The sequence below is a fragment of the Bombyx mandarina genome, chromosome 23 (genome assembly GCF_030267445.1).
Source record: "Bombyx mandarina strain Sakado chromosome 23, ASM3026744v2".
NCBI classification, from domain to species: Eukaryota; Metazoa; Arthropoda; class Insecta; order Lepidoptera; family Bombycidae; genus Bombyx; species Bombyx mandarina.
Window position 1 is genome coordinate 10,122,975 of NC_143229.1, and position 20,669 is coordinate 10,143,643.

General features: G+C 34.5%; 1 protein-coding gene across 2 annotated transcripts in view; it reads left to right on the forward strand.

Annotated features, from left to right (window-relative positions):
* Window positions 1-20,669, forward strand: part of Kdm3 (Lysine demethylase 3) — a 168,568-nt gene that overhangs the window by 38,735 nt on the left and 109,164 nt on the right. Inside the window, exons 2-4 of one of the 2 annotated variants that reach the window (XM_089737227.1) lie at window positions 1,919-2,068; window positions 4,298-4,411; window positions 19,888-20,109. In XM_089737227.1, coding sequence (XP_089593353.1) covers window positions 1,919-2,068; window positions 4,298-4,411; window positions 19,888-20,109 — 486 coding nt within the window. Of the gene's footprint in view, window positions 1-1,918; window positions 2,069-4,297; window positions 4,412-4,609; window positions 4,655-19,887; window positions 20,110-20,669 lie in introns of those variants that run through there. The other variant, XM_089737228.1, reaches the window with a different exon arrangement.

Below are 20,669 nucleotides of genomic sequence, written 5' to 3' on the forward strand. Positions count from 1 at the left end.
TTTATTTTAACTTGGCTAATTTAATTTTGCTTACCTAATGAATTTGGTGATAGACCCAATGCTTAAGTAATAAGTACCTTAGATACGTACGATACTAAAAAGAGTACTACTGCTGGTCTTTCTTGATTTACAGACGACCGGGAAGTAATTGTCGATGTCCACAGACAGCGATGTCGTTTTTATATGTTCGGACGCACCTATTAAATTAACAAAAAGTCTAACTATGTCATTAATTAATAATAATAATAATAATTCGAAAGAGTTTCGTTAACTTAAGCGATCTATCCATTACGGAACAATTATCCACAAAATTAATGAAGAAACATTAACTTATTGCTTAGTACGTAATCATAATGAAGCATCTAGAATACATTCAAATGCATTCACGATTATCGAGTCATCGTTTTTTTTTATTGCATAGATGATTGGACCAGTTCACAGTCCACCTGGTGTTAAGTGATTACCGGAGTCCATAGACATCCACAACGTAAATACCGCCACTCAACTTGAGATATAAGTTCTAAGGTCTCAGTATAATTACAACGGCTGCCCCACCCTTCAAACCAAAACGTATTACTGCTTCATGATAGAAATAGGCAAGGTGATGGTACCTACCCGTGCGGACTCACAAGAGGTCCTACCACCAGTAATCACGCAAATTATAATTTTGCGGGTTTGATTTTTATTACACAATGTTATTCCTTCACCGTGGAAGTCAATCATGAACATTTGTTAAGTACATATTTCATTAGAAAAATTGGTACCTGCCTGGGATTCAAACACCGGTGCATCGCTAGATACGAATGCACTGGACGTCTTATTCTTTAGGCCACGACGACTTATAAAATCGTGCTTCAATGAATAATAAAACTCTTAATAATATTTTAGTTCAGCTAAAATTTCATTCAAATAATCTTGAATTTTGACAATGTCTTATATCACACCCTTAAATGATTCATTTTATCTAACTTATTTAAAAAAAACCTTATTTTGCTCTATTCGATACATTAAAGGAAATATTCAAGAAAAAGCGTGACGGTGAGATTAGTTTCTACCATTATTTATCTATACTAATATTATAAAGAGGAAAGATTTGTTTGTTTGTTTGTTTCGAATAGGCTCTGAAACTACTGGACCGATTTGAAAAATTCTTTTTCCATTAGAAGCCGACATTGTCCCTGATGAGCATAGGCTGCTTCTTTTAATTTTTTTTTAATTTTTTTTTTTGTTTCATGTATGTTTTAATGTTTCCGAAGCGAAGCGAGGGCGGGTCGCTAGTATAATATAAAATAGGATTTTATAAAATAAAGCTAAAACAGTTTAATATTATCATAGTAGGTACCTATTTCATTCTAGTTTCTATCAATTACTTTTTACATAATATCTACAAAACACAAACTTCACTAATAAAACAAGAATTTGTATTAAAATTCGAAGTCGGTCAAAAACAGCTGTCATATTATTATGATTCGGACTTTTTTATAAACTGTCATAATTTTGTGTTCTGTTTATGTTTAGAATAAATAAACGTTACCGTAATTATTGTTTCTTATGATGTAGTGTATGTGTAAAATTAATCCTATAACGACTGTCTTATGCGGACTATTTTTTTTAAATGTCAATTATAAAAATCTGCAAACGGCTTAAAAAAAGGGTATAATAGTTTACATGTAACGAAAAGTTTGACTTTTATTTCTTTGCATAGCGTTGTGCTGGGCGGGGTTTTTATTTTATATCACTTTAGTATAATAGTTACGCCATCTAGTAGAATTACTGAGAAGCTTATGTTCCAAACGTACTCATGAAATAAGTTATGCTACTCGATGATAGGTGGCGCGAGCTCAGTAAAATAAATAAAATACTAGTTTATTTTTAAATTTCGTTGTTGATCGTTACTGACCTGGTGTTTTTGTTACAGGTTTTAGTGGAATACGATGGTGTAGAATGGCAACGACGCGAGTGGGTAGCTGTGTATTCGCGACGAACTTTTCGCGTGTTTTTAGTAGAAAGGACTTTAGTTTGGGCTCCCAGAACCGTCGAGGGAAAAGAAGTGCAATGGCCAGCGTTGGTAAGTATTACATATGTACTTCCTGTGTTAATTCAAGAAATTTACAGTACGGCATGTCTGTCTGAAAAGTTTCTCAATATCTCCGCTAGGTAGACCTACCTTTAACGAAATCAACTATTACTTTGTTTTCATTTGTGACGGTAGATGGCGTTAAAATACAATTTGCAACATTTATTTTATTATTTTAAGAGCTGAACCCTTTAAAGGAGTCCTTTTTTTCTACCTATGCTGATAGCCCTGAGAGGCTATTTCAGCTTCTCCTTCACGTGTAGGTGAGCTCACGGGGCTCAAACCGGGAGTGTTGCTCTGAGCCCTAGCAAGAGCAGTGCTTCGCAATACAATCACTCTACAATACAATAATTCTATCTACCACCGGATCGGAAAAGCGACCCACTGAGAAGATCCGGCGCGAAACTCAGTGGGCTGTGTCTATTGGTTAATTTACCTCCCTTCGTCGCAAGCGACGGGTTCGGCGAGGACGGTGACCGGTGCTTGAGGTCACCATAGTCAGTTACTCTTGGCAAAGCAGTCGTAGTGATGTGAAATCCTTGTTTATTATAGCCTTGACAGCTGTTCTCCATAATTCGCGAACTGAGGCTAGGAGCACGCACTCGTTAAATGGGGTTTTGGTAAGGAATTTTACTTGATCAGTTCAGTACATGGGGCTTCATCCACGAGGACTTTTACCGTTGTTCCTACTCTGAACAACAAGTTTCTCGATTGACTCTTATAGGAAAGGCCTATGTGCAGCAATCAATATCTGTTGTTGATGATGATAATGATAATATGAGATACAAATTAGCCTATTATACTTATGGACCAAATAAGGTCAGCGTTTGGCGAAGTCCACAAATGTACTATTGTCCACGTTAATTAAGATCTTTAAACTGGAACCCATTAAGTATTACTTTTTGATACAAATAGACAGGACGATAGTTTAGACTCGTTTTTTTTTGTTTACGAAGTATAACGGCCCACAAAGGTCAGTGTCGCTCGTGGACTTCAGCCAGGCCAGAGGCACAGTCACACCAAGTAGAGTGATAGCCTCCATAAGATATATCTTCATAGTAAAAATGCACTTGCACATGCACACTTAACAAATCGAAGCTATATTAATTAATATTCTAATCAAGTTTAATTTTTTACATTTTGCATCTGTTTCGAAAATACAGCTTTAATTTTTTTATTTTCTACTTTTCTATATTTAATTGTATCATTACTTAGTGTTTTTTTATATATTTATTTCAACTGTAATTAAGATTCTTGTATTTTGTTTAGTTGTATTAAATATTTTCACATGAGCTCTTTTGGTTTCCGGACTCTAGAAATTATGAGTGCAACACGGTGTTTTCTTCATCAAAAATTTTTATAACTGAAGAAACTTATTGAACTGATAAAGTTCTAATGCTCCTTTTCAAAATTACCTCTTTTATAGAGATTTCTTCGAGATATCATTATTTAACCTTATAATTAGATGGTAATTAATACCTTTGGCAGTGTTGGCAATCGTTTGTGCACTAACTTAAACGTATTGAGAGTTAGGTACCTACTAATTTCTTTTACGATTCTCCTGCAACTGCGGCATGCTTTAAAATGAAACACTGATGTGACAGGCACGTGCCTCTGGCGCGACCTCCAATCGTGGATTCACGCGCGGCCCTCTTTAACATGGACATCACGTTCTCTGTCTGAGGTCAAAACAAATTTTGTCTCCTTCGCGCCGAAACGAAAATGTCTTACCAGTCTCTTTAAGAGAGTTCGTTGTGAATTTTAAAACGCAATCCTTACGTTATCCCCAGGATGCTTAATTTAAATGTACGTGTTTTTACTGTAAGGCACGTTCAATCGGCTTGTAAGTCTGTTTAGCAACCCTAAAACGACCTAAATCACATTTGAATTTGCAAATAACGTTTACTTCAATAGATGGCGTTAGTAGAATTAAAGTTTTGACGTTAAAATAAGTTTCATTTTATTAATGTGTTGTTTTGTATTACATAATCGTTGGAGGTTATCAGAGCGCTAATAAATAAAAAAGAGAGTGATCATATTTATTAAGTGTATAGGTAGTGTTAGAAAGAATAATATAGAAATAAAATACATGAAATTATCTTATAAGTAATTTAGGTTTAAATATGTTACGCTCAAATACTGTATCTGCTATAATGTTGCTTGAACCAAGTTTTCACGAAATATTTTCATCAATTAAGTCAAATTCTCTCTTTGTTGCAGACATTCACACAACTTGCAGCTGACCTGACGATAGAGGCTGACGCCCAGCCAGTGGAATATTTGCATGACAAGCAGCTCCAATTTATGGACTACGCTAATCTACTCCCATATCAGGTTATTATTATTTGTTTAATGAATATTAAGTAGTCACATCTGCAGGAAAAACTAAATTTACGTTCGAAGTATTTGAAATTTTTAAATTTGGTAAAAATATTTTTTTTTTTAAATAAAAGTACATTAATGTAAATTGTCTTTAGCCGCATTTGATGCATTAAGGAACTCACCGCCCAGTTGTTGTTTAATGGTTACCAGAGATATCTCCAATTTATGGACTACGCTAATCTACTCCCATATCAGGTTATTATTATTTGTTTAATGAATATTAAGTAGTCACATCTGCAGGAAAAACTAAATTTACGTTCGAAGTATTTGAAATTTTTAAATTTGGTAAAAATATTTTTTTTTTTAAATAAAAGTACATTAATGTAAATTGTCTTTAGCCGCATTTGATGCATTAAGGAACTCACCGCCCAGTTGTTGTTTAATGGTTACCAGAGATATAATGTCAAAGTCTCAATTGCATATTGAGTCCCTGAAACTGGAATACATGACAGCTTTTTGGTAAAAATTGGAAGAAAAGTGGCAGGTATCGAATCGCGTGGGCTTATAATAAAGCACCATCAATATCTAACATTAACACATGTACATATTAAAATTAAACACTTACATATTATTTTAATACAAATGATTGTTTCATTTATATTAAAATTAAATGATACTTTTTCCCATTTATATGTATTCCAGAAGTCTTTTAACACAGCACTTATTTTATACTCACCAAAATACTCATTCAATTAATCCAGTTGTTACTAAACATATGATTTATTAATTGTTTAATTGATAAATGTATATTTTTTATTACTAGAACTGTTGAGACACTACATAAAGTTACATAAGGAATGTGTGTTATATAACGATAATTTAAAATATAATAACAATGTTATATAACTTTCTAGGGGAAAACACACATTTGTTATCATATTTTATGTGTATAAATTATAAGTCTGGCTCTTGTCGACATATTAGCTAGATATATTTTATGGAAGCGGGAACATTTAAATGGGTGTGAGATGTATATGGCATTCTATATTTAGGCATGGATAACTGTTTGTTCTCCAAATAAAATAAATTTTAATATTTTAGCATGGTTTTATGTATGCCTCTGTAGAATCGTTATACTTCTGTTACATACCTATAATACTCTCTCTCTCTTCGATCGGTTCCTCACTGCTGAGGATCGTGACTCCGTCCGATTTCGTCAACTAACTGTCTCCATCGATCCCGCCCTGCAGCCCGGTGGAATGCGTCGCTGATAGGTATCCCCAGTTCCTCCGCTATTTGTTCCGACCATCGTTTGGGACCTCTACCCCTCGGCCTTTTTCCCTCTATTTTACCGGTCACCACAAGGCGTTCCAAATTGCTGGTATCCCTACGTGCAACATGACCAAAATACCGCAATATTCTTTGTAGGCAGATTGGGGATATATATAATACATCCACTAAATAGGAAGTACGAATATAGGAAGCTTGGTTAAGTAACTATTTACTGATGGTAGGGCATATTATGTACCCGCATAGTACGTCTAGTGCTATACAATTGCGACTTACACCTCACATTTCAACTTCGGTTCCGGTATTTTCGTTTGTGACTGTTTTTTTTGTTGCTTAGATGGATGGACGAGGTGACCTGGTGTTAAGTGGTTACCGGAGCCTATAGACGTAAATGCCGCTACCTACATTGAGATATGAGTTCTAAGATCTCAGTATAGTACAACAGTTGCCCCACCCTTACAACCGAACCACATTACTGCGTCACGGCAGAAATAGGCAGGGTGGCGGTAACCACCCGTACGGACAAGATGTCCTACCACGTGATGTGATGAGATGGCTTCAGTAACCATTAAACTATAGGTCGGTCGGGAACTCATAAACCCACCTAAAAGAAAGTGGAAATAGCGAACTACTTTGAATAGAAACTATCTTAAATACACTCATAGCTTAGAGCGAATAGCGCAACATAAATATTTTCTTAAAGCCAACAATTACAATAACTAGAAATTTTACAAAATAAGGCAATTTAGAAGAAGATAAATGAAAAATAATTCGCTTCGACTAAGATCTAGAACAAAGCATAATTCATAATTCAAAAACATGTATTGCTTTGAACGTTCAAGGTTACTGTTATCATGCCGATATGCAAGGAGTGTTTATCTGATATTCTCACGCTTATTCTACCTTTGAATTGTAATAATGCGTTTGAAAAAGACGACTGCAAACAATCAAATTGATATGTTTTAAAAATCCAGGCTATTGCATGCTTTAGGTACAGTGCATAACTTATTGGTAGGTTGTTCAATAATTTATGCAGTAAGTAAAAAGTGACTCTAACGGAATTAGAATCGAACCCAACTCCCGAAGTACATTGGGTCAGGATCGCTGACCGCTAGATCAACGAGGCGATTGAGCGTAGTTATAGAACTTGACGTAATATAATTTAACTACATTTGTATTGGATGTATTGTATGTAATTTAATTATATTTTATTATTCTGTAAACTTAACTACAATGAAAGAGCGTGCAATATTTAATGTCGTACTGATTAATTTTTAAATACAATTGAGGTCTATTCTGATTATGTAAACATATCCTTAACGTCTTCCTCACCTCGTGACCTTCCGTGGTAACCTCACGATCGATAAAAATAAAGTGTTTTAATTAACATTAATAATATGAATGATGTGACAAAAATCATATTTTTTACATTTATTTAAGAACGCCGAGTTGTTGATTTATGAAATACTGAATCTATAATTCGTATTATAATTTTTTACATTATTAAAATCACACGAGGTTTAATAAAATTATTTTGTTCTGAAATGCAATAATTCATGAGAAGTGAAGTGATATATATGAGATTTTAAATAAAATATCAGATTAACGGAAACATTACATACACAACATACAACATATTTAAGTCTTTTATAACAAAACAACAAATGCTATGTTTTGCAGAGAAAATGTAGTGCTATTTTTTAAACAGATTCAAAATGCTTTCTTGCACTGCCCTCAGAAGCAGGGGTAGAGAGAGGTAGGCAGAGGTTTTGCTGTGCCCCAAGCATTTCTCACATTCATGAGCAACGGTGATCACTAACCACAGTTTACTTAGAAAAGGTTTCCTACACTTTTATTACTGGTGGTAGAACCTCTTGTGAGTCCGCACGGGTAGGTACCACCGCCCTGCCTATTTCCGCCGTGAAGCAGTAATGCGTTTCGGTTTGAAGGGTGGGGCAGCCGTTGTAACTATACTGAGACCTTAGAACTTATATCTAAAGGTGGGTGGCGCATTTACGTTGTAGATGTCTATGGGCTCCAGTAACCACTTAACACCAGGTGGGCTGTGAGCTCGTCCACCCATCTAAGCAAGAGAAAAAAAAACAAGCTTGCGTCTGATACTAACTTTGACCTTTCCCATTTTTCAACAATTTATAGTAACCGTTGCAGGAAATCGAATGTCGTTATTTAACACAATTTATTAATACATCCAATACATTCAATTTCTTTATCTTTTATCGATATTCTGACTCCAGATAGATTTCTAATGATAGATTATCTTATCAGGTCGAGACCGTAAACACGTTTCATATTGTAAACCAAAAATGTTTTTTTGAATCATCTGAATATTTTATCTTATCTTAGTTTTATAGTGGTATTTTGTATTGGGTTATTATATTGCGGTATTAAAAATTATAACAAAATGTTTGTGAATTGAATTTTGAGACTAACATATTAAGTTTTAAACTAGTCCACTTTATTGATTTCTCTTATTGATCTTAGATTTCGATTTGTTGAATAAAAAACAATCAGAATCGATCTGTGGCACCGTCAAAGTTGATGTGCTATTTTGTTTTGATTAGATGTTATGACCTTTTTTAAAGCGGCTGCAAAACTCATTTCAATTATTAGATAAGCTTTAAGAGATTACCCCGGTTTATAGATAACGTAATATACCGTCTACATTGAGGCTTAATTCCTCAATAAACCTCTATTCGGAGCACGTGCTAAATACGCTTTTGTTGGCGCTTGACTTTGAAAAATGGTTTTTTTTATTATATTGGCAATAAAAATTGTAAACAAAAGAAACAAATTTGTTTTTTCCCTAATAAATCTATTTGATCTCGTTTATCAAAATCAGTTCAATGTCTTGGTGTAATTTCTGAACGAACTAACTAATTATAATAAGACGGCAGACCTGCATACAACAGAGAGTTCAAACCAAAAATGGCGGTAAATTAAGACGATTATATTTTTTGTATATCTCGTTAGGCTTTCAGTTTTTTTTAGGTAAATATGAAATATTTCATAGATAGTATGGTTTTTAGTAGGCATCCAGTACTGAATTATCAAACTGTATTAACCTCTTCAGGGACATTGGCACATAGTAGTTTTTTTTTATTATTTAATTATTTTCTCACACTGAATGGCCGCTTATATATGGACATATTCTTTTTAATAAATAGTCACTATATTTGTTAATTTTTGTAGTTATTGAATTGTTTTCAATATGAAATAAATAAATCGCACAGAGAATAAATTAAATTTTTGTTTTTTTTTACTTTAAAAATTCGTCCCTGAAGAGGTTAAATATAATATTTAGCTAAGCCAAACTGGCTTTATCAATAGTAATTAAAAGTTCATAAATCAACATCGTAATATATGTATATAATCAGCTGACATTATTGATAACCTAAATCTACTCAGTACTAATAAAATCAGAGGCTGATTTTCTTTACTAGCAGTTATTAATAGAGAAGTTTGAATAACCTTTTAATATTTCCAACATGTTTATTCTTGACAAAAAAAACAAGTATAGTATAAAATAAATTTACATAGATGTACATAAATACAAAACGATTAAATATAAATATATATATTTCCTTATTGAAATTTCCTTGAACACAAATATCAAAGAGCTGTGGGTGTAAGAATGAAGTTCAAGTTCAGAGGAATTTTCCGATAAGTACATAATATGTTCATGTGGAAAATTTCCACCCCTTCGAAAGCATCTGTGAATTCTCATGCATCTTTAATTCAAAGTTTTTTTTTGCGATTTCGTTGTTTCATTGATAATACTAATTTGTAAATTTTGATACAACAGCTACCGGTCCGCGGTCGAAATAGCCTTTTAGGCAATCAACGATTACGTAGGGGAAAATAAAAACACCACCCAAAATGAATGAACCCAGCTATTACTGAAGCACAGAACACTATTACTTCTACTTCTGTACTAAAGACAAGAAAGAACAAAGAGAACTTCTGAAACGAAACATTTTAAGTGTTAAAGTGAATATACAAACAGTATTGTTCTCCCATTTAGATACTTATTTAGTGAAAACATCAAAGACCTAAAAAGATAAAAGGGCCCCGGTATGTTAAAAAGCAAAACGCACAAGCGACCCAATTTCAACTGAGACGTTCAGAGTGTTTATCCAAACTTGCGCGCCCGGGCAAAGTGGGGAGATCAAGGACGGTGTCTGCCAAACATGGGGAGGGTTTCCCCGGGAGACGGGAGCCGGGAGGTGAGGGTATGTTTTGATGCCAGCCGCCGCGCCCGTTTTATTGATTTTCTCCCACACCCTTACACGCGACCCGCACCTCCCCTTTATTATATAGGTACATTTATGGTGATGCAGCGGATATCCGGCCACTATTCGGTATCCGATCTTTTCGTTTGTTCTACCTGGTTATTGTGATTGTATTAACAATGTTAGGAATTTAATAAAACAGCTGTATAACTATTGGCTATGATTTTAATAATTGACACGTTCGATTTCATGACTGAAATCTATCTTTTTTATTATACAGAATTATATTGTACATTTCTATATTTGGCTTCGACGTAAATTGAATGTTTTGTTGTGAATTTCTATCACACGAAAACGTGCGTAGGCAGTTTTTCCACATAATTGAATCATTGAAAAACTATTTTCAGCATAATAGCTGAGTTCTCTGAATTCTCATTCTTCAATAATTCATGATAAACTCCACAATATCGTGTTCACGATTAATATAATATGATTGATCGCTTTTTATTTCGCAAAGAGAAAACACGGTATTTTTATAGTATTACACTTTAGGGTACTTTTATACGAGAGTTATTTATACTTCATATTTTCATCGTCTAATGTTCCGACGAAACGAAGTTTATACACAAATAAACACACATTTTGTTTTTTTATTAAAGCTTGAAGTTATTTAAGTGGAAAATTTATTACGTAAGTCTTCTACTAAGAGTAATTTAATATTCTCTATGTAAGACTATGTACAAGCGCTTCAGTAGTCTGAACGAAATGTTATTACGAGGAGGGATGTTCATTAACGTTAAATTTCCTTTCATCGCCAGCCAGCCGTGTTCCAGTCAGCTCCACCTATTTTTTCTCTCCCTTTGACGACTTGCTTTATATCAGTTCAAAAAGCAAGTTCTCAACTTTGCTTTTCATTATTTAAACTTTCGTTTGTTAAAAGAATACGAACACTTGTTTTAAATAATTTATGCTGATTAATTATGTCTGAAAGGTAAATTATTATCTAAATAAATGTCTTGAAATGTATTAACGTCAGTCTGAATTATTAAGTACGGATTGGGCTGTGTAAAAAGTAAATCTATACTAATATAGAAATCTACAGTGTTTTTTTACGGATGTTCTGTTATAACTACTGAACCATGCATCCAATTGACTTGAAACTTGGTATCCATTTAGAAAATACATGTACTTAATGGATAGGCTAATATTTATATGAGTGTTGGACTCCCTATACCAGTTGCGGGGGCGTTAATGATGAGAATCTTTATGGGAGTCAGAAATAATAATGTAAATTTTAAATGCCCAGCGAAGCGGACGGGTACAGCTAGTAATATGTATATAAATCTACAATGGTTTTTACGGATGTTCCATTATAACTACTGAACTATGCATCCGATTGACTTGAAACTTGGTATCCATGTAGAAAATACATGTACTTAATGGATAGGCTAATATTTATATGAGTGTTGGTTCCCTAATAATAATGATAATAAATAATAATTTTAATTTTAAATGCCCAGCGAAGCGGGTGAGTACAGCTAGTAGTGTATAAATATGAACAGTAATCTAACTTTTGAAATGAGGAATCGCCGTCATGCTAAAAGTTTTCTTTTTTGTTGTTACTCTAGATGGGTGGGCGAGTTCACGGCTCACCTGATATTAAGTAGTTACCGAAGTTCATAGACATCACAACGTCAATCCCATCACTCACCTCGAGATATAGGATCTAATTTAATTGTAAGGCCCAACTACGATCGAGTTTAAGGGCTGGAACACGTGATTACTGCTTCGCGACAGAAATAGCCAGTAATGTGGTAGCTTCTCGCGCGGGTTCGTAATGCGCTCAAGAACCAGAAAGAATACCACGAACACAAACAATACTATATAGTCGAGTTCAGTCACAAATGCTAAAAGACTATCACAATAATATGATCTGAGATAGCTTATCTTGTCAGATTATTTGTCTCATATTGCTGCCTTTATATTTAGATCAGGCAGTACAATAAAAAGTAATACTTTTTTGTTTTCATATGATAAAGTTGCTTTGTTTTATTAGTGATAGGATAGCGAACGTGTTACGTAACTATTCGTTGTCATAACAACGGGAGAAGTTCGTTCATTTATCCTTGTAATCGAAAGCCTTTCTACTATACGTTATTGTGTATCTACGAATATCTTTATTCATATGATTGATATTTAAATTGGGCGATACTGCGACCTCAATTTTCCAAAAGTAATAACGTATTTGTGAGACAAAAATTATTATTGTTGATATAGTTGCTAAATGTTTTTTTTTGTGGATAGAAGAGCTTCGATCTACTTTTGATTGACCAGTTACCGGAGCTTAAGGGCATAACAAATTGAAAGAACATAATTTCATAAATTTGTTAAATTTTATCTATTTTAGTGATACTAGATACTTTCATTTGGAACCATACAGAAGAAGACTGTTTGGACTGTCGATAATGCCGTTCTCACAGAGCGTTTGAAACCCTAATTCTACAGAGGGACTTGCTTCTGTCTGTGTTTTGTACTGATGTTCCATGAAGAGTACTTTCAGTAATTGTTTGAGATTGACTGTTTATTTTTTACCATCGCTCCGCTCGCCAATAGAGATAATTCTAACTAGTTAGAATCACTGCTTTCATCCATAGTGCGTTTTCCGAGATTTTTTGCCATCTACAATCCAGCTTTGGAATGTACAATCCTCTCTAGTGTTTCTGCAGCAGTACGACAAATACTTAAGCGATGGTCAAAGATGGTTTAGCGGTAGGCAGTGGCTTGGCTGTAACCCTGGCATTCCTTTTGTCTATGAGCGACGATGACCACACAACATCAGGTAGGCGATACGCTCGTTTTCTTACTGTGGCTATAAAATAAAATTAAAACTTCTCTTTTTTTTTATTGCCCTTGTAGGCAAACGAGCATACGGCCCACCTGATGGTGAGTGGTTACCGTCGCCCATGGACTTCAGCAATTCCAGGGGCAGAGCCAAGTCGCTGCCTACCGCTTAATACTCTTCACAAGCTTCGTTTAAGAAGGAATGTCTTGACATGTCTCTTGTGCGTGTAATAACGATTGATGCCCTCCATAAGCAATATCTTACTAGTACTGTACCGGTAGTAATACCATAAGAATTACTCTGTAATTTAAACCAGAACGTTTGAATGCTTCGTCGTAAAAATAGACACCTTAGTGGCTGGCTACCGGTGTGTAATCAGAACACACTAATCACAAAATATAAATGTTAATTCTGGCAATAAGTAAATCCGACAATTCATCACTGGAACTTCAAGATTTCAATTAAATTTCGTATTATGTAAATGACATTTTGGAAGAATAATTTATTGTTTCCAGATTTGTTTGTTGAGCACCAAAGCTGCCAAGCAACAATTCAAAGAAAATCGAGTTACAAACAGAAGAGAAAATTATGCTTAACTGTTTTATATAATTGTTCTGTTTTATTACAAGTCGTTTATCGTTGAAATTGTTCGTGAACATTGGAGTGTGGTTTTTCTACCAAAAAAAAAACCGCAGTCGGGGTTTTACGTATTAGGCCACCGGCGCTTACCATTGAACAATTACGAGTACAAAAAGGCACTCATTTCACAAATATTTTTTGTCAGTTTTTGGAGAATTCAAATTATTAAATAATTGGAAAAACATGAATCGTTTCAGTGCTTTGAATGAAATCTGTGATTCGGGAATATATAAAAAAAAACCACGAATTCGTTATAAAGTAATTTAAATGAAAGACGCAATTAAGAAGTTGATGTGAAAAGTTAAGTTTTTCAACTAGCTTGCACGCAGCGCGACTTCACGAAGTTACCGCAAAATTTAAACGAGGAAAGTTGGTTTCAGTTAGCTTACTCCACTGTCCAGTTCGCCTCGTTTGCCGCCGAACCCCCACCCTAAAAGGGCGCAGGGGAGAACGGGGCGACGTGGCATTGATACAGGCTTGTGTTAGACACGAGACAATGTTGCTTTGATCATTCTCCCTGTTTTACGAAGGACGTTATTATGTACGAAATTGCTTATTTGTTGTTTCTCGGACCTTGATTCTTGAAGGACTTTATGTAAACTAGTTAGGTTTCTAACTCATATTTTAGCATTGTATTAGTTTAATTAGGAATGGTAATTTGTTTACTGACTCATTAAACCACGTGGGCGAATGTTTATAGTTGTTATACTCAGCTATGGCAAATTCAGGGAAATAGTCCGGCTGGACAGTGACGCATCAACTTACATATATTTCTGCTCATTTATGGATTTCATTTTTGGTTCATAAAGATACTATTTATTTTATGAGCAATTAGGGGTGAACGTACCTTGTAAATGTCGATGCTTAATTAAACAAAGTGGAAGGGATATTACCTATTTAATCTTTGAAATAAATATAACATCTTTTCATTTGATATTTTAAAAGTAACCACTTACATTTTAGGGAATTTCAGCGTGTTTTTTTATAGCACAGATTACCTACCACCCACTTTCATATAATTAGTGTTGCTTGTGACTTATTTAGAGCAGCTTCCACGAAATCATGAAATTTCATCGTCTTTAAATTTGTTGTATATTTTATGCTTAAATTGAGTTTAACTTGTCTTAGATGAACTTGCTTTTAGCAAATGGCCAATTAATTTAAAACCTAATTCGATTTCAAATAATTTAGTTAATATATTCGATTAATTCGAACTCAGTTTAAAATCGAATTTGCTGCAAGTTGTCCTTAATTTTTCAAGTACTTATTGATGCTGACACTAATCTAAATCTTTCAACCCAGGTTAAAAAAATAGAAAATTCGACGTCGTTCTCTTATAAATGCATATATGTATCTGAAATTGTTGTTTGGTAGCTTTTCGCAAATCATGTTTCGTCAGTTTTTTTTTTCTAACCTAAAAGTATCGAACTTCCTTACACTCATATTGTTCAATGGTTCATATTTAGAAATGTACATATTATGTATCTAAAGACGACAAATTTTCTGACAGGACCGCATTATATCAGCTAAAGCGCCGAAAATGGTGATGGGTCGGATACATTGGGCCAAGAGAATCTACTGATATAGTGATAGATATAATCAACACAAGGCGTACCGTAAGCTAAAGAATCTGCAATACAAGCAGAACACACGTCGTCAGCAGACAGATGATATCTGCAAATAGATAGAGACAATTAGATAAAACAATATATTTAGATACGAAATTGGAAGGAAGAGGAAAAGAAGATCTGTTCCAAAATGAATTTCAAAACACATATACACACACATACATATGTAACAAAATTACAAACGTAGACATATTTACAATTGACCACAAGCAAAGATGTAAAAAAAGTCACAATCTTAGAATGACAACGTAAACTTAGTTATGAAGAGTTTTTTTTTATATATTTCGTATAAATTTTAGCTACCCCTTCAACAATTTGCATCGGAATTTACTCACGAATATCATTGTTTTCCGCGTCGCTTCCCCCTTCGTACATGTGTAAATACAAAAGCGCAATTTATGTTTACGGTCTCAGTGTGTATGTGTTTGCATTTTCCCGCTCGTCCGCCACAACGGAGGACCGCATACCGCCAGACGTTTCATCTCGCTTGATGGATAGGGTTTAGTGCATTGTCTACGAACCTAAAACCTTTCGTTTACGACCGCTCGGGTTCGCAGGCGAGTAATAAAGCTACTCCTGGAAATGGCAAGCTAGTCGTTTCTCTGTTAAAGAATACCTGCGACTTAATGATTCTAAAATATAAAACTGCTTCATTGTTTCGTGATTTCGCTTGAATTTCATTAACAATTTCATTCTGATTTTGCAAAACAAGGTCTTTTATGTTCTTTGTTCATTGATTTTTTTATTAAACTGAAGATTAATATGTGGGTAATGACAGTTAGTCCCCAAAACTTGTACATGGATAGTAAAAACCCTTGACTTATCTATTAGTTTTAGATTTATTATTCAATAGCGGGATTTACGATAGCATACAATTAATTATGTATTCGTTACTTTATCATTTGTTTCGAAATAATCTAACATTACAATAAAACAATAGACTTATTTATGACCCTTATTAATGTATGATGGTTTTTTTCTTGATTCGTTTTTATTTCTTTCTGAATTATGCTTTTTATTAGTGTTACAATGATCAAGTGATTTATCATTATATATGTATTTCATTTATGTTCTACTGTAATATTTGGTAGTGATAGTTGTACACGAATAAATTCATATGAAATATATCGCAAAATATGCTCTCATGAATGTTCACTATAGTGAAATGAGTCGCAGACCGTTAGGTCGGCATTTGCTGCATTTAGCTAAAAAAACTAGCATTAGAATATGAATATTTGATTTATGAGTAACCCGCAAAATTAATAAAACAATAAATAACATAGTCATTTAAAGCAATTTTATTAATGAGAATGTATCCAAAATGCGAATCAATTCTAATATCTCGGTATCTAGGCGGTACATAATCCGTGGGCATATCAGAGCAGAGTCTACAGGAAATTAAATGAGGACCGTACTGTCGCGAATGTATGCCAGACATAATAGCTCCCTGATACAAGGCACTGGCTCGATTTAGATATAACAATCGTGTACTGGTTACGGTTATATAAAACACTAGTAGGTATGAGTTACGTAACTTCATCCGCTTTCTTCTACTTTTATTTATTTCTATCTAATACGGACATTACGATGTAACTGTCGTTGCTTACCTTGAGTCATAGGTCGAAGTCTAAACTGTATAGTACCACGGCTATTCTACCCATAAAACTGGAACGCATTACGGCTTGGCGGCAGAAACAAATAACATGGCGATACTTACCCGTGCGGCTTTATAATACGCCTGTATAGCTCTTAAGGAAATTTCCATCAAAATATGTATAATGTATTCTATTTTCGAATACCGATACTTACATATTACCAAGGCTAATTCACTGAGTAATCTTTGATTTGAATGCAGCTTTGTTCTTATTCTTTCTAAATATAAATTTAAAATTTTTGATTTGAATACAGCTTCGTTTTTTTTAAAGTGTGCTATGCTATTTTGTGGGAATTAGGGTTTGAATAGAGAGAACGTAAGTTAGAAGGGATAATAAATAAAATACAATTCACGTTACAGAATTATTTTCACAGTATGTATTTGATTTGATTGATTGAATCGAAAACACTCATGAACGAACATACACGTGAGTGAACCTACGCGAAAATAGACGAGAAATAAAACCGTAGACTTTTCCCTTATGATTGTTTTAGACATAAATGCCACACTTTATTACATAAACAGGTAACATTTGCTATTTAGTGCTGTAAATGTCAGAGGGTGTATAAAGTATGATAACAACCTCCTTTAAATTCGTATCACGGAGTTGTGACCTTACTCCGTGATACGAATTATATTGAAGTCATATATATACTTCAGTGGTCGCACCGAAGTTTTGGGATGCCTTTAATGAAATGACTACTGATTTATATTGTTTTTAAACATTAAAAAATGTTACGCTATAGTTTTTGTGATGTTTGAAAACAACAATCAACCTACTATGTAAATCTGTCATTTATAAAGTTAAACTTGTATGTAAACGTTTTAGGGTTTTTATTTAGTGTCTTAAAAGTTATTTTGTTAGATATTGGTACCCGTATTTGTATAAATATAATAAAGGCTATCATTGACTATTTAATGTCTTTAGAACAATAAAGACCATTCTAGAGTTCCAACGATCCCAAAATGTTATAATCATTATGATTCACTTGTAAAACATCCACTAAACATTTTACGATGTCGATCAATCGTAAAAGGTTTACGATTATCGATAAATCTTCATTGTTATATCGAAGAGTAATACTTCAATGGAACTCTAGATATTACACGAAATGACACGCTTTATATGTATAAATATTCATCACTTTGTCAAACAAGATCAATTTTATCTATGTTCTCAACTTTAGGTCACGACTGCGTATTAATGATGGGGCGTAAAGGCGTAATCTCTCCAAATAGAGCAAGCGGACGGGCAAAATAAACAGTAATGCTCGTAATGGCTGCAGCCGGATTGCGTAACGCTGCTGACTCACCGCGACCGGCCGAAGCTCATCAGACCGTGACTTGACAACTTACGGCTTACGATTACAAACGTTGCGAGTTTCGAAAAACTGTTTGGCCGTGAAAAAGGGCTCCCACGCTTATGTTACGTGGCGTCTGCGTTCCACAATTTATAACCAATTCTTTCTGCCGTCAGATTTCAATTTGATCTACATTTTGCATTATTTTACATTGGAGCTTCGTGAGCTTAGTGATTGTTCTATTAAAAGCTCTAAAAGTAATTATCTGAAGCTCAATTAGGAACGGTTAATTAATACCCATTTTATAATGCCTAAATAATTCAAAGCGTCCACAAAGCGAGTGACCCTGAACAAGTCAACAGTGTTAGCACACAGGCGGATACAGTAGGCTGTATCTATAAGTATATCGTAGGCTATAGCACAGCTGCTGCAGGGAGAAGAGGGGGTCTGAAGGGGGCAGGTTCAACGCACCGGATACGTCTGTCGCCGCTCGTGTGCATGCAATACATTGAAACAGGTGTGGGTCTGGTTGCATGTGTGCGTGCGCTCTGTAACATTGACATAAATACTAGTGCATTCGTGTGCATGCACAACTTCTCATACGCGAGATACTTATGTTAACTGCGGTGAATTATTACTGCATTTAATACGATGTACGTGAGCAAGTATAATGCTGATTTGTGGTCTTGTGCGAGTGGTGTGAGCCTCTATGTGTTTGTAGGCCGTGACGCTCACATACATTTGATCCGAGGTCGATAGCGTAAAACGTGTTGCTTTAATTGCATAATTAATAGATTTGTGATCGTGATAAAAAGTAGTAGTATTTTAATAGGTAATACTGTTATTTCCGATTATCTTTTTTTTATGATTTTCTAATTCTTTTCCTTTGCATTAAATAAATAAGAACTTAAATTTAATTTAGGAATTTAGATATATTCTGATACTGACGGACATGTTATATTTATGTTTAATTAAGGAACAAAATTTTAATTGTTTAGTAATATAAGCTACTCCACTCTATCTATAAGTTATGTTACTCAAAGGATGTGAAAGTTCTTCTAGATATTTTTTCTTTCTTGAGCTATTAATGTTCAGACAAAAATCATTATACCATTTTAATTATGTGTACACGTGAAAGTGATATACTGTGTAATATGTTTTGCTATTTGATCATTTCTTTTGGAGGTTTTATACTAATGTATTCATTAAGAATTCACACCAGCTGGTATCCTCTGGGTACTTTCTACGTATCACTGTCTCGGCTCTATTTGCCAATTTCTGCCACGCAGGCACTTCAGTAACTCAGGATAGTAATTATTGTGATGAAACAGAGACTCCGTATTTATATCTATGGCGGTATTGTGATATGTGTAGGTTTCGAAGAATAATTTATATAAGGTCACGCCTTCAGCTCGACTGGGCATAAAAGCAAAAGAAGAAATCGAAACGAAAATTCATATAACGGAAGTTCTCGTGTTCGGTGAACTATCTATACTAATATTATAAAGCTGAAGAGTTTGTTTGTTTGAACGCGCTAATCTCAGGAACTACTGTTCCGATTTGAAAAATTCTTTCAGTATTAGATAGCCCATTTATTGGGGAAGGCTATAGGCCTAGGCCTAGGAAGGCTATATATAACATCACGGTAAGACCTATACAAATGAAAGAAAGAATATTTCAAAATAGGGGTTTAATACTAATGTAACATTCTTATAACATTCTATAATTAACTTAACATTCTTAAAATTCTATAATTCAAAAATATCATCACTTTCTACGTAAATGAAGTGAGGGTAAAGTTTAGCGTTATGCCAAAGTAACTATTCCACGCGGACGGAGTCGCGGGCAAAAGCTAGTTTAAAATAAAAATAAATATTGTTCCAGAAATGGGACGCTCACCTCGCCGGTTCAGAGTCCGGTGTTGAGTCCGTTACTCTGTCAGCTCTGTCTGCTGAAGCGTCAGAGTGGCGGACTTCCCAAGACGGCCAGAGAATATTAACCACAACGCCGTCGGTGCTGGGTGGATGTAGAGCTCAGGTATACCGCGCCGCAGGAGCCACTCAGTGGTATACGGCGGTCATCGTTGGAGTCAATGAGCATACGGGGGTAAGTAAAGAAAATCATAGTATTATAATATTTAATGTAGACAACGAAGACTAAGGACTAAGTTGTCTATTACGAGTGGGGCAGTCCATGCAGGGAATTAAATAGCTCATCATACTGACATGCCTTGAAGGTGGTTTTAACGAAGTTATTAAATTTTGTGTTCTATTTTGGTGCTTGTTTCTGTGATCTTGTGCTATGGTTTTTTTTTGTGAAAGAAAGAAAGCGATTCTACGATTTTCTGTTTCTCTCTTATTCGGTAAGAAATTATAATCAACCATTTTCGACGAACCTTGATCTTGACCTATCATCAAGCACAATCCTTTTTGGGTTAGGTTAATTGAATTTTGTCAATAAATGTAAAATGATTAAAATGGCCATATCTCTAAAACAGTTTTCCTTTAATGTCTTATAAACTAAATCGTTAAGTTTCGCTCGTAAAGGGCAACACGTATTGGATTTCTCGTTAGATTTTCCATTATGTTTCCGACTTTAGATCAGTGCGATGTAGCTAAACGACGCTATATGATAATCAAAACACCTGGTGAAAGCATTAACCCAAT